General features: G+C 40.9%; 1 protein-coding gene across 1 annotated transcript; it reads right to left on the bottom strand.

The window, feature by feature from the left end:
* Positions 1–3841: 3841 nt before the first annotated feature.
* On the bottom strand, positions 3842–13066 carry LOC100437795 (macrophage-expressed gene 1 protein-like). The gene is given in 7 exon segments (XM_054525477.1): positions 3842–4386; positions 4389–5834; positions 5837–5999; positions 6347–6458; positions 8153–8227; positions 12696–12753; positions 13027–13066. Coding segments are annotated over 7 exon segments (2439 nt in total).
* Positions 13067–13715: the final 649 nt, after the last annotated feature.

Below are 13715 nucleotides of genomic sequence, written 5' to 3'. Positions count from 1 at the left end.
TTCTGGGCAGTAGGGATCTTGAATTTCCTTTCTAACACTATGCCCAGCAAGGTGGGGAGCATTCCTCTGCCCTTTCTCTTGTGCCAACCTGGAAATGTGCAGTCTAGATTTCAGTGAAACCCTGCCAGCCGAGCCCTGTGCATCCACTACCTTGACACAGAGTGTTTTCCCACCAGAAGCCCTGCTGTGCTCTCCTGGCCCAAGTAGGGGATTCCATGCCTTCCCTTTCATGCTCTTAGCACCAGCAGCCTAGTTTCTCCCTTCCAGAGTCTCCAGGGATGGCAAGTGTAAATGGAGACAAACCTTATCAGGTGCCCATCCCCTAAAAGGTTAATTGTGTATATGTGGCTGTGGGTGCCTTTGTGTTTTCATTCTCTTCCCCTTTTTGTAAAATTTGGTTGTCTCTGTGGTTTTATACTTGGTCAAAAGTACTCGTCTTGGTGATGCACTGTTGTATGCATGAGAGAACTGGGGGAATGCCCATGTGGTACAAGAAAGAACGCCTGACCCCTTTCCTTCTCTGTGGTCCCCGGCATTAGATTGGGGGTTCTCGGAGAGGCAGGTGAATGTCCTAATGTGAATTGTTCTGTTTGTAACTGGAGTGTTTTGAAGTCCTTGGTGTTGCTCTGCGAGAGGACATCGCCACCAGGTGTTCATGAGGTGTCTGTGCAGAACAATAAATGGCAAATGAACAACCACAAAATTGTTTTTTTTAATAAAGGGTTTTTTATATTTTTTTGTTTTATTATTATTATATTTTAAGTTTTAGGGTACATGTGCACAATGTGCAGGTTAGTTACATATGTATACATGTGCCATGCTGGTGTGCTGCACCCATTAACTCATCATTTAGCATTAGGTATATCTCCTAAAGCTATCCCTCCCCCCTCCCCCAACCCCACAACAGTCCCTGGTGTGTGATGTTCCCCTTCCTGTGTCCATGTGTTCTCATTGTTCAATTCCCACCTATGAGTGAGAATATGCGGTGTTTGGTTTTTTGTTCTTGCGATAGTTTACTGAGAATGATGATTTCCAATTTCATCCATGTCCCTACAAAGGACATGAACTCATCGTTTTTTATGGCTACATAGTATTCCATGGTGTATATGTGCCACATTTTCTTCTTCCAGTCTATCATTGTTGGACATTTGGTTTGGTTCCAAGTCTTTGCTATTGTGAATAATGCCGCAATAAACATACGTGTGCATGTGTCTTTATAGCAGCATGATTTATAGTCCTTTGGGTATATACCCAGTAATGGGATGGCTGGGTCAAATGGTTGCTGTTGTTAACCTTCCACCTTTTGTAGATTAGTGCACCTATTCTGTGAGAGATTTTGGTTATCTCCCTGAGGGCAACCACGAGCCCTTCCACTGGATGCGGGAAAAGTCCCTTCAGCCCCCACTTAAAAAATATATCTTCCACATTTTTCTCACCCACACGTTTGACCTGGTTAGACTCTTCACCTAATGGAACAGACCATATGGCTGGGAAAATAAGTAAGTGAACATGTGGGAGAAAAACCACCGTTAAAATTGTGAATGTTCATTTTTAAAGGTTCTTTTGCTTGACTACAATATGAAGTATGTTTGAATTGTTGCTTCTGCCTGCTGTTTCTCAAATAAATGTTTAATATTAATCATCTCAAAACTGACAAGAATACAAAAATAAAATGCAAATGCAGAGCCTCCTTTGTCACCCAAATCTGTGTCTATTTCTGATAGTCCATGGAATGTGGTTTTCTTGGAGGCCAGGGTTGGTCTCCCCACAGACCCCAGCCTAAGGTCACCAGTTAGGGACCCAGGATTTGGAAGGCAGAGCCTGTGAGCTCTTCCATCAGGGATCTGACTCTGCAAAACAACTTGATGAATGCAACTGGCAAACTCCCATGTTCGGACTTCATATGCATGAGCCGTTGGACAGAGAGTTTCTTAGTACATACTTTAATGCATATTTATGTGCAATTTTGTTAGTGGGAATACAAGTTTGTGAAGAACTTCTCATTTCAATAGGCAGTTAATGCATTAAAAGCCAGGAAATCTGGGGCTATATTTTTCCTTTCTGACTCAATAATCTTCAAAGAATTCATAGGAAAGACAGTAGTTGCAGACAAGTGGTTAGCTTGGCTAAAACATACAAAACACTCAGAACCCACAAAACACTCAGCGGTTTAGAAGAACGTTTTAATGCTTAAGAGGCAGCGTTAAGTAAAGGGGCTATAGAAATCAGTGTCCTTAGCTGGGCAGTCAAGAGAGCAGGGCTCAAATTCTGTGACTCACTTCTCTGTATCTCAGTTGGAAATGAATGGGTATCCTTGTTCCCACCTTCCCACACACTGTGATACTTCAAACTCCTTGGATGAAGGGCCTCTTCTCAGCCCAAGATCTTGATTGTGAACATTAACAAAGAGAATAGTCATCCTTCATAGAAGATATATCAGTAATGATATTTGATTCCATGAATAAGTGTATCCTTTAAAAAACATTTTGTGGGGGAACATGACAGTGGTGGAGTAATTACAATCAGATGAGATTGGTATTAAAATTGAGTAAAGCCCCAACTGTTGCCAGCTGACAATCATGTGTCCTGCTAACTGCCCCAGGGCTCTCAGTCTGGAACTGAAATAAATGTGTTACAAATGGTGCTGGATGCCTTTTTCAGTTCATTTGAAAACATGGATTTGATCATGTCAGCTCCCTTTCTGCGGGAAAAAAAGGTAGGGTCCATAATTGGTGTTATCTACTCTGTTTTGGTTTTAGGGAAGAAATAATACTTAGATGTGGGCTTACTTTAACTTCTTGCCTTTTTCGCCCCCAGAACAATGCAAACTTATTGAAATGTGGCGTGTGTGTGTGCGTGTGTGTGTGTGTGTGTGTGTGCATATAACAGGAAGACAGGAAGGGTAAGGACCATCCTTGGAAGAGGAAGGGGTTGTACTTTGGTAACATAGAACATGAAACCATAAAATTTGGTCTATCCAAATCTACAGCTCCTTTCAATGCCCCATTTGTGAGGAGCTAACAGGAAGGAATCAGGTAGTTGGTTGTGGGTAAGAATTTCAGTTTCTCCTGAGCATGAGAATCCTTTTCAGTTTTTATCTGTCTTTCCTTACTCCTTGTCTACAAACTTTCCCTTCCCCATTGACCCACTAATAGAAGCTTATATGTTAAAATATTTTTGGAGGACTTCATGACACTAGTCAGAAGTCCAAGAGTGATCTGCTCTAAGGAAGACTTCATGGGGAAGCTGGAAAAAAGTGGAATTGGTGCAGGCAACATCTTTCTTTTCAGATGCTGTTTAGATGACATGGAGGAGATAACACATCTGTCAACAGGGAGGCCTAAAAGTTAAAAAGCAGTGGCCAAGCAGGACTTGTGTCTTTTCAGGGTTTTGCCAGGCTCTAGGAGCATGAAATCCAGACAACTTTAAAGGGGTTGGGGGGTAGAGAGAGAGAGATGCATTTAAGCAGAAATTCTTACAGCACACACATTGGAAACCACTGCAGATTTCAGAGTAAATGCATAGTCTCCAAATCCAAATGTTAACATTCCCCCTTCTCTGTTTTTACACAAATACATTCAGATGAAGAAAGTGACACACATTGGGAAAGGACACCTGCTTCCTATTTTAGTCCCAGGATGGCTTTTGCTTCAAGAGTACCAATCATTCCCTCTCCCCAACCCCACCCTTGTCCATGTAGCAATATGAATTGCCTGGCCCAGAGACCTAAACAAGAAATCACAAATTTCTATGTGATTTGGTTGCACTTGCCATTTCAATACTTAGGAAAATAGAAGTAATCAGAAATGATCATGCTGTTTAGAGCCAAGAGAAACCCTTTTCAGGGAGAATTTAAGCTGGACTCTTGCCCCTGCTCTTGATCAGGGGTGTCTCCAGTTGCTGCAGTGCCTGGAACCAAACTCTGCCTCTTCCAAAATGCCCGGTATCCCCTCTTCTTGAACTTCCGGGTGCCATAGATGGCCAGGGTGATGACAACAGCCAGAATGGTGGTGGCTCCCACTACGATACCAGCCATAGCCCCTCCTGACAGACCACCACCTTCCCCACGGATGTCATTCATGGTGCTGTGCAGCTCTAATGGCTCTCCCAGCCTCCACTGGTGGGTCTGGGAATCTTTAATCCAGGATCTCGCATTCTCAGAACTGGTCGCTATGATAGTGTTGGTGTCAGCCTCACTCATAAGGGGCGGCTGGGTGAAAAGCGGGAGACTAGCAGGGGGAAGGAACTTTTCTGTAAAGAGCCCAGCCTTGACACAGTAGGACACTTGGCATCCATCGCTGATGAGGGCTAGGTGCTGGCTGAAGCCTCTCAGGCACTTTTTCAGGGAAGGTGCCCCTAAATCTTTGGATATGGCTGGAACCACCAGGGGTTCCCAACTGTACAGCTGAAGAACCCACCAAAAGGGACCACAAACCTGCTTCCCAATTCATAGTCCTGAGAAACGCATACCTTGAGGTTTTCAAAGAGTCTCAGTGGAAAGTAGCCTGTTGGGCATGACCGTGCATTTGTCATGGGGTTTATGCTCTTGCTGTTGGAGAGGCCCCTGAAAAGCAGTCCTGAGTTGTCAGGTACTTGGCTACTGGCCACACACCAAAAAGCCCTAAATTCAGCCTTTGCCACCTGGAACACATCTTCACACCCAGTCTTGCAGAAGACAAGGAGGGTGCACTTCTTATGACACTCCGGGTGGTTGTAACCCTCCTCACGAGTCTCGGATAGAAGGTGCACCAGGGAGTAGCCAGAGGGACAGGAGAAATCACCAGTGAGTGGATTTTTCTGCTCCAACTTTGGGCAGAGAACAACATTTTTATTCCCTGAGAACTGGCTGCATTTCTGATAAACCCCACCGAAAGAGAAGTTGGTCATTTTCCCTTCGCAGGAGACATCATCTGTGTTGGCCTGAAAATTGAAGTTGGGAGAATTGAGATCTATGCAGCCAGGGTTGGTGTTGAATGTGTAATAGCATTTCACAGCTGTTTCCACTGTCTTTGACACCTTCTTCACCAGGGGGCCTGGAAAGTCAGGCAGCATGTTGGGGTTGATGAAGAAATGCAGCAGCAGGCCAGAGTGGTCGATGGCCACCAGGTGGTTAGTGATACCCTGCTGCCAGGCCTGGAGGGTGATGCCTGGGTAAAAAGGAACCCCTCTGATGCTCTGCACCCTGGAGTTGGTTCAGTTTGAGAGGTAGCTCTTAGTGAGGACATTCTGCGAGGTATGGTTTTCCTCAAATGTGAAGTTCACGATGTTTTGGAAGGCAAGTCCAGCAGAGGTGGTCATGGCACTATGACTGCTCTGGCTGTCTTGGAAGAAGGAGGCCTTGATGTGGTCCTCCTGAATAAGAGCAGCCCCAGCATTGACACTGGTGATGACGTGGGTGCCATAGTTGAGGACCAGGAGTTCTGCCAGGTAGGTGGCCATCCTCGTCTGGTTGTTCTCTAGATGGTCAGAGATGTCAAGGAGCTCCTTCCTAAAACCTGAGCTTAGCTCTAAAGTTGGGTTGATTTTGACTGTGTAGATGAGGTTTCTTACCTGAACTCGGGTAGTTATAGCTTTGTCCTTCACTTGAAGGGTTTTCATTCTCTGGAACTCAGCAGAGAACTTGGCATTGACTTTGGAATAAAGACAGAGATCTGTGTTGATGTAGTAGGAGGTACTGCTCTGGTAATTAACCCAAGATTCCAGGATTTCTGAGTTCATCTCCAGGTTGCTGTGTTTCTGGGGAATGGTGAAGATTTCATCAGGGATGATATACTGTCCATCCTCAGTTGTCCTGCAGTTGGTGTAAGTCAAGTCTATCACCCATCCTGCATCCCATTCTGCAGATTGTCCTAGCCCCCTCCAGGTAGGACTTCCAGGACAGGCAGTTTCAAGGCATCCTTGCATTTTTGAAATCCAACTTCATCTGTCTCTCCCAAAGGCTTGCCTGATGTAACCCATGCTGCCACTGTCCAGAAAAGGATGGCAGCCCTGAAGCTGTTCTTGGCTCAGACAACCCCAGCCACACAGGAGCCTACACAGCGGCCAGCAAGCTTCAGGCAAACTAAATGGAGAAAAAGAAAGCAGCTGTGGATACAGTTCTCCAAAATTCAACAGTTCTCCAAAAGCTACCAGTTTCTCTTTAAGCTAATCTAATTGCAAAATAAGGAAATGAGAGTTGGTTAGAATATTAAAGTCCATCAGGACTTTGAAGAATTTATGCCATGCTAAACATGCAAACACAGCCCTACATGCCTAACAGCTATCTATCCTAATTTTCCCCCAGCCCTGACTGGTTACTCTGCTGCAGGGGTGTGCACTTAGAAAAAGTGTGACCCCCACAACCTACTGCTTCCTCCACCAGAAAGTTTGTCTTTTCTTTTTTCTCACTCTCTTGGACTTGATGTTTTATATTTTCCCTGACTGCTGTTTCCTGGGACTCCAATACCAGTTTCCTTTTACTGGAAACACAGAGGCAAATGACAACATCATCCTTACTGAAACACCCTGCCTCCACCATACCCATGCAAGCTGTAAGTCAAGGCCAACCCGGTTTCCCATTTGCCTGGGGGTGGAGGCTGTTTCCACAAAAGAAAGGAGTGAAACTCTTGGACACTTGTCCTGTGGGTTTCATTGTTATAAGCCCTAATAGTTCTGTCTTTGGGGATGACACTATCTGGGGCAGAGCTGACAGGGTCTGAAGAGGATTCTGTTAAAATATGCTGAAAAACCCCAGTGTGCATTGTTCTAAGCATTCAGAGTGAGAGCAAGGGGCACCTATACTGACCTGTTTCCTTTCAGGTAGAAATATTCAGGACAAAACCATACTGTTATCTAGATTTTGATTTATCAATGGCAGACAGGGGTCAAGGAACATATGTGTATGTCTACATACATTTATATAGCCCCTGTGTGTATGCATTTTGCATGAAGTTGGTACCTGTTATACCTTTAATTTTTCATTCCATTGCTAAGTGTGTGTATTCAGTTTAGGTGCATAAAAAGAATGTGGCTCTTCATTACTCAGTATTTTTTCTAAAAGCAACAATTCATTTGTTACATCATTAGAAGAATATAATTTCATAAATGTCTTTTTCTTATGCCAATGCCAGCTCTATTAGAGCCCATAATTTAAAACATTGTTTCCAGGCCCATTGATCTGGTGCCAGGATTGATTGAGACCCAACTCTGTTAATTCTTTAGGACATTTAGGCTGTGTCTTAGTACACTTAGTGGAGCCGGGGAATCCAGGGGAGTTAATGAAGCTCCCAATTGCATCCTTAACATTCCCAAAATTATACCATGTATTTGATGCGATGTGAGACTGAAAAAGTCAGGTTACAATTCACAGGTATCACTACACCATCACCTGTATGCATCCTGGAGAGAAGATTCCAAGGAATTGAATTCCTCTGATGGTCATTGATGCAACTAAGAAGTGTTTTTAGAAAGAATGAGGTTAGTTGCCTAGCTTCCCAGGCTTGGCTTCACTAGTTATTATAAAAACCATGATGGTGTTCTGTAAATCCAGAAATATTGCATTCTGGGTCTTTTTTTTTTTTCCAATACAGTATCTCGCTTATTTCCTAGGCATGGTCCCACTATGATCACCATCCCATGATCAGCCCTGGGAGTTTTGACCTGCTTTATTTCCAACCTGGGCCTTTTTACCCCTACTTAGGCAACCTGGTAGTCTGCTCCAGGAAGGTCACCATAGTGATGCTGAACTTAGTGAGGACACCCGATTGGCATAGCACACTACAGCCCAGAACTCCCAGACTCAAGCTATCCCCTTGCCTCAGCCTCCAGAGAAGCTGGGACTACAGGCATGCACTACTGTGCCCATCCATTCTGAGTGTATTTGTGCCACAGTTATCATGCTTCTGAGAGCTGGCACCAGCTACCAAGAGAGATTAATTTATGAACCAGTGCCCAGTCTATATTTGGCTAGAGAACCAAACTTTTGCAAGATCTTCTGGTTAATTTATAAATCAGTTAGTTATAAATATATTCCTCAGCAGCATGATCCCAGAATTAGAAAAATGAGAGTTGAATGCCCTTGAGTACTTCCAATAAATCTGTTGAAATATATCCAAATTTCTCTTCAAACTATTTCTGGGATTGTTCATCAAAATTAGAACACTCTCTCACTTACACCGCTTTGGAGACAAGCTGACAATTTGCTACCCTCTCCCTTCTCTTTAGTAGATCCTGTTGAGCCTTCACTCTCCTGAAATGAGAATACAAGCAAGGTTAATACAAATAATTCTATATTCAGGTGTTCCTATTTCTCCAGATGCCCAGTCATTGTAATTTTTATTTCTTCTACAGCCTTTGACTTCATTTTATTACAGAAAAAAAAGGAAAATAGCTAAAAGAACAAAAAGAGTAAAATTACATTGTATTCATAAGAAAAAATATTTTACAGCCACCACAATTATTTCAAACTATTTTAATAGCATGAGAGATTCTTATGTCATAATGTTACTGAAAAGCGGTCCTGATCCAGATCCCAAGAGAGGATTCTTGAATCTTACACAAGAAAGAATTCAGAGCAAGTCCACAGAGTAAAGTGAAAGCAAGTTTATTAGAGAAGTAAAGAAACAAAAGAATGGCTACTCCATAGGCAGAGCAGAGGCATGTGCTGCTTGGCTAAGAATACTTATTGTAGTTTCTTGATTATATGCTAAACAAGGGGTGGATTATTCATTAGTTTTCCAGGAAGAGGGTGGGCAATTCCCAGAACTGAGGGGTCCTACCCTTTTTAGACTGTATAGGGTAACTTCCTGACAATGTTGCCATGGCATTTGTATAAACTGTCATGGCACTGGTGGGAGTGTCATTTAGCATGCTAATGCATTATAATTAACATATAATAAGCAGTGAGGGTGACCAGAGGTCACTATCATTGCCATCTCAATTTTGATGGGTTTTCACCAGCTTGTTTACTGCATGCTGGTTTTTTGGTTTCTTTTTTGTTTGTTTCCTTGCTTTTTGAGACAGTCTCTGGCTCTATTGCCCAGGCTAGAGTGCAGTGGCACAATGCCAACTCACTGCATCCTCTGCCTCCTGAGTTTGAGCAATTCTCCTGCCTCAGCCACCTGAGTAGCTGGGACTCCTGGCACACACTGCCACACCCAGCTAATTTTTGTATGTATAATAGAGACAGGGCTTCACCATGTTGGCCATGGTTGGTCTTGAACTCCTTGCCTCAAGTGATCTGCCCACCTCAGTCTTCCAAAGTGCTGGGATTACAGGTGTGATCCATGGCGCCCGGTCAACTGCGTGCAGTTTTATGAGCAAGGTCTTATGACCTATATCTTGTGCCAACTTCCTATCTCATCCTGTGACTTAGAATATCTAACCTACTGGGAATGCAGTCCAGTGAGTCTCAGCCTTATTTTAGCCAGCTCCTAGTGAAGATGAAGTTGCTCTGGTTCAAACACCTCTGACATATTTCCCCCATCCATTTTATAAAAGAACCCTTAATCCTAAGGGTTGTAGAGGGATGAAGATCTATCCTCTGTAATTTTTCATGCTGAATAGAGGCCAAGATATTTCTGCCTAACTATTAGGGTCTCTTGTATTCAGGGTAGAAAGGAGCTCAGTAGGAAAGCACCAGTATGGTGAGGGCCACTCATAACTCTGACAAAAGGTGATATCTGGAAAATTAATAAGTATTCAAATTATGAAGACATATCAGTAAGCTTATTGTGCATTCATACGCAGAGTACAACAACAAATATGATCCACAACCATAAAGCAAAATAAGTAAAATTGTCCCAAGTAAACTAAATAAGATGGCTTTCCATGAAATGGGCAACTGTTGGAACCAAACTGATATGGGGTTACTAACTGATTCCAATATGTGTCCAGAACTAGAATATTGATCTAGGTTTTTGCATTACTTATCCCTCTTGTTTTTTCTGAGCTACAGCCAGAGACCACTGGTTGGTTCACAGGAATAAACATAGTCATTATAAATTGCAGAAAAAAACTCAAAAACAACTGATGAGAGAATGTAATAGCATGTGTACCATCATTTTTGAAACATAATCTTTTCTCTCTCCAGTCTCCCATTTTTACTAATGATAAATTATGGTAGGACCAATTTACTTTATTATACTTGGCCTGATTATTTGTATAAAGTGCAGCAAGAATAATTAGTTTTCACATAGGCTTTTAAAATTGGCTTTGATGCAACTCTGCTCCATAAGGAACCTCAGATAAGACCTTTTTTAAGGCAAGCTCAACCATGGGTTTGTATACTCAAATACCTATGAGTTGAGCAAATTCCTCTCCTCTTGAAGTCCCAAGGTAGCTTGGGAGTCCTGGGCCTGTCAGAAAGTGACATTCTTTACTTACCACAGGTTAGGAACCCTGTACAAGAACTGCATAGAAAAGATATGAGGCCAGTTTTCAAATTTGATTCCTTAAAGGAAAGCACTTTATTTCAGTCAAAGCTTTGGTAAAATAACCAGTTTCTCCAATTGTGTCCTCTTGCAAAAGAAAACAGATTCTTACTGCACTTATGCAAATAAGTATATTGCCATAAGTTAAGAATACTAACAAATAGTTTCAAAATCCTGGAGAAATCAGGTACAGAAAAACAAATATGCTCCCAATTTTTTAGAAGAGTATACTTTACTCAAATGTTAAAAGCTGTGAATAGCTTAATAGAAAAGTTTTCTTGGTTCTGAAAAACAAAACAAAGGATCAGCAAGGTCTTACACAAAGTCAAAAAAAGATTACTTCACTCTTCTATTAGTTCATTCCATATGGTTAGCTCCTGTTCTGCTTAACATTCAAGAACATTTCAGCTCTCCATGAGTTCTGAAAGTTTTTTATTCTGTTTTAATGTCAGAAACCTGCATTTAAAAGCACCTATCAAAGTCCTATAACTGATTAAAAACCGCCTTTTAAAGAGGATTAAATCAAGACCACAATTGTCTGTGGATGACAAAATGCCTTAGGGCAGCCTCTATTAAAACTGCAATCAACTAGGAATTTTGGTTTCTTCTGTGGCGTACAACAATTTTTATTTTATTTTATTTTATTTTTATTTAGTTATGTATGTATGCATGTGTGTAAGTATGTATTTATTTATTATTGAGATGGAGCCTTGCTCTGTTGCCCAAGCTGGCTGGAGTGTAGTGGGATGATCTCAGCTCAAAGCAACCTCCACCTCAGCCTCCTGAGAAGCTAGGGTTACAGGCATGCAGCATCTATGCCCAGCTAATTTGTTTTGTATTTTTAGTAGAAACAGGGTTTCACCATGTTGGCAAGGCTGGTCTCAAACTCCTGACCTCAAGTTATTCACTCACCTTGACCTCTCAAAGTGCTGTATTAAATGCATGAACCACCATGCCTGGCCACAACAATTTTATGTAACAATTATAATTATTACTGATAATGTACATTATGCCATATCAGAATTATAAGTATTTCCTATAATTTTGTAACATGTACCAATAACATATTTATACAAATACAGCCCAAAGAGAGCCAAACACCATTTCATATTTGACAATGCTCCTGTATGATTTTTACACCAAATAAGCCAAATTTCACCTTTACTTAGTGTACTATTAATGTTAAACCCAATTCTTAATAAAAGCTTATAGATAAATCTAGCCAATTTTAATCAGTTTGACCATAAGATTCTCATAAACCTTTTATAACCCTTTACAAATTTTGTTAAAGTGCAGAGCAGTGCTCTAAGACAGACTGTTATGATTTTATTTCAACATTTAATTTATGGGAAAACTGAATAATGTCCCTTTAACTTTAGCCAATATGTTCACACAGAATTGCTTTTACAAGATTAATTTTTTACAAACCTTCCACAACTTGCTCAAACCTTTAGTTTTATCTTATCTAACTTAAAACAATCCTTTAACCCTTTAATCTAGACAAAAAAATTTACATTCCCATGACTTCTTATAAAATCTTTACCAAAAACACATTTCACTTTTCTTACACACCTTTACTGTAAAACTGTTTCTTCAGGAAGTCTCAATTACTGTTATGATTTTATTTCAACATTTGATTTACAGGAAAACTGAATAATATCCCTTTAACTTTAGCCAATATGTTGACACAGAATTGCATTCACAAGTTTAATTTTTTACAAACTTTCCACAACTTGCTCAAACCTTTAGTTTTATCTTATCTAACTTAAAACAATCCTTTAACCCTTTAATCCAGGCAAAAAAATTTACATTACCATGACTTCTTATATAATCTTTACCAAAAACACATTTCACTTTTCTTACACACCTCTACTGTAAAACTGTTTCTTCAGTAAGTCTCAATTACATGTTATAATGTTAACTCTTAGCAACTTTTACTTTTGGTGAAAAACCTAGTTAGTAAGCAATTTTGATTACATTGAACAATTATCAAAAGTCAAAGAAGCCGTTTATGACCTTAAAGCATTTAGTAAACCTAATATCTGACCTGCCTAATTTAGACCAAATGTCTAAATTTTTGAAGATATTTTTATTTTACCAACAATATTTAGAATTGTCTTTATTTCCCAAAGATTAGTTAAGTCACATGAACTAAAAGGCGTTACAATTTTTATTTTTCTGACAAAATATATCATTTAAACGTTTATTAATTTTAAGCCAATTAATCAAAGCTCTTCCATATCACACACACAACACATAAAAATACACAGACAGAAGATCCAGTACTTGTAAGGTTTTTCATTTTCCAGTTTCTTAATTGGATTATTGGCTTCAGGGCAGAGCCCTTGGAGGAACAGGACCAAGAAAGCATGCAGGCTCTACAGCCTAATTAGCAGGCACAGCTGGAAGGCAAAACAGAACCCTTACACTTAAGTGTCTCATTTTTATACCAGATCCTAGGTCTCCAAAAGAGAAATGCTATGGAACAAGACATTGCTATGATTTTTGCTGTGCATTTTATTGCAAAGCAACCTAAAACCAATTGCCCATTCTGTGATTAGCCCATGCCCCAATGGGAGTCTTATCTCTCCATGCAGGGGTGAGGACATCTCCATACCTTCCAGGTGGCCAAAAGCATCCTTCTCTAATCCAAACATGCAGAGTCACATATTCCCCCATAACTGCCATTAGGTATCCCCCAAAGTATATTTTCTACCTAGTTATTACACACCAAAGCTCTCATAATGTGAAGTAATTTCTGATATTCCCCAACAAGAGTCAAAAATGTCAGATAACACAATGCAAAACAGAACAGAGCCTTAGATTTTGAAAGGAATCTATCCACTTCCAATTCCTGGGGTTTCATGAGAAAAACAAAGGCTTTTCCCAAAATGGGGTCTGTGTTTCCTCCTGTTTTTCCCAAGGAGTCTCAGTCTTGAATATTCACTTTTAATTAAGCCGACTTTTAAGCATAGCACCCTTTGAAAAAAAAAGTCCTTTCAAATCTCTTATTACTTGACTTTAGCCAGGCCAAACAGCCAACATTTCTTTTGAACTTTACCAAACATAACCTCCCATGTAACCTCACAGGTGCTCAGAGAAAGGAAAATTCAAGATGGTTCATGGAGGGGAGGAGAATTAACAAATTGTGAAGGTCACACAGATATCAAACCAGAAGGGACTAATTCCCTGTGCCAGAAATTGAACCCTGGCCACCATTGTAAAATGGCAATGCCTTAGTTGCTGAGCTACAGCACTGGGCAGTTCCCATTACCCTTCCCAGAAGAAGCCTAGAGGCAGCCAGTT

This window comes from Pongo abelii, chromosome 9 (genome assembly GCF_028885655.2).
Source record: "Pongo abelii isolate AG06213 chromosome 9, NHGRI_mPonAbe1-v2.0_pri, whole genome shotgun sequence".
Lineage (NCBI taxonomy): Eukaryota > Metazoa > Chordata > Mammalia > Primates > Hominidae > Pongo > Pongo abelii.
The sequence above is the reverse complement of the archived record's forward strand: the minus strand, read 5'-3'. Positions and strand labels throughout refer to the sequence as shown.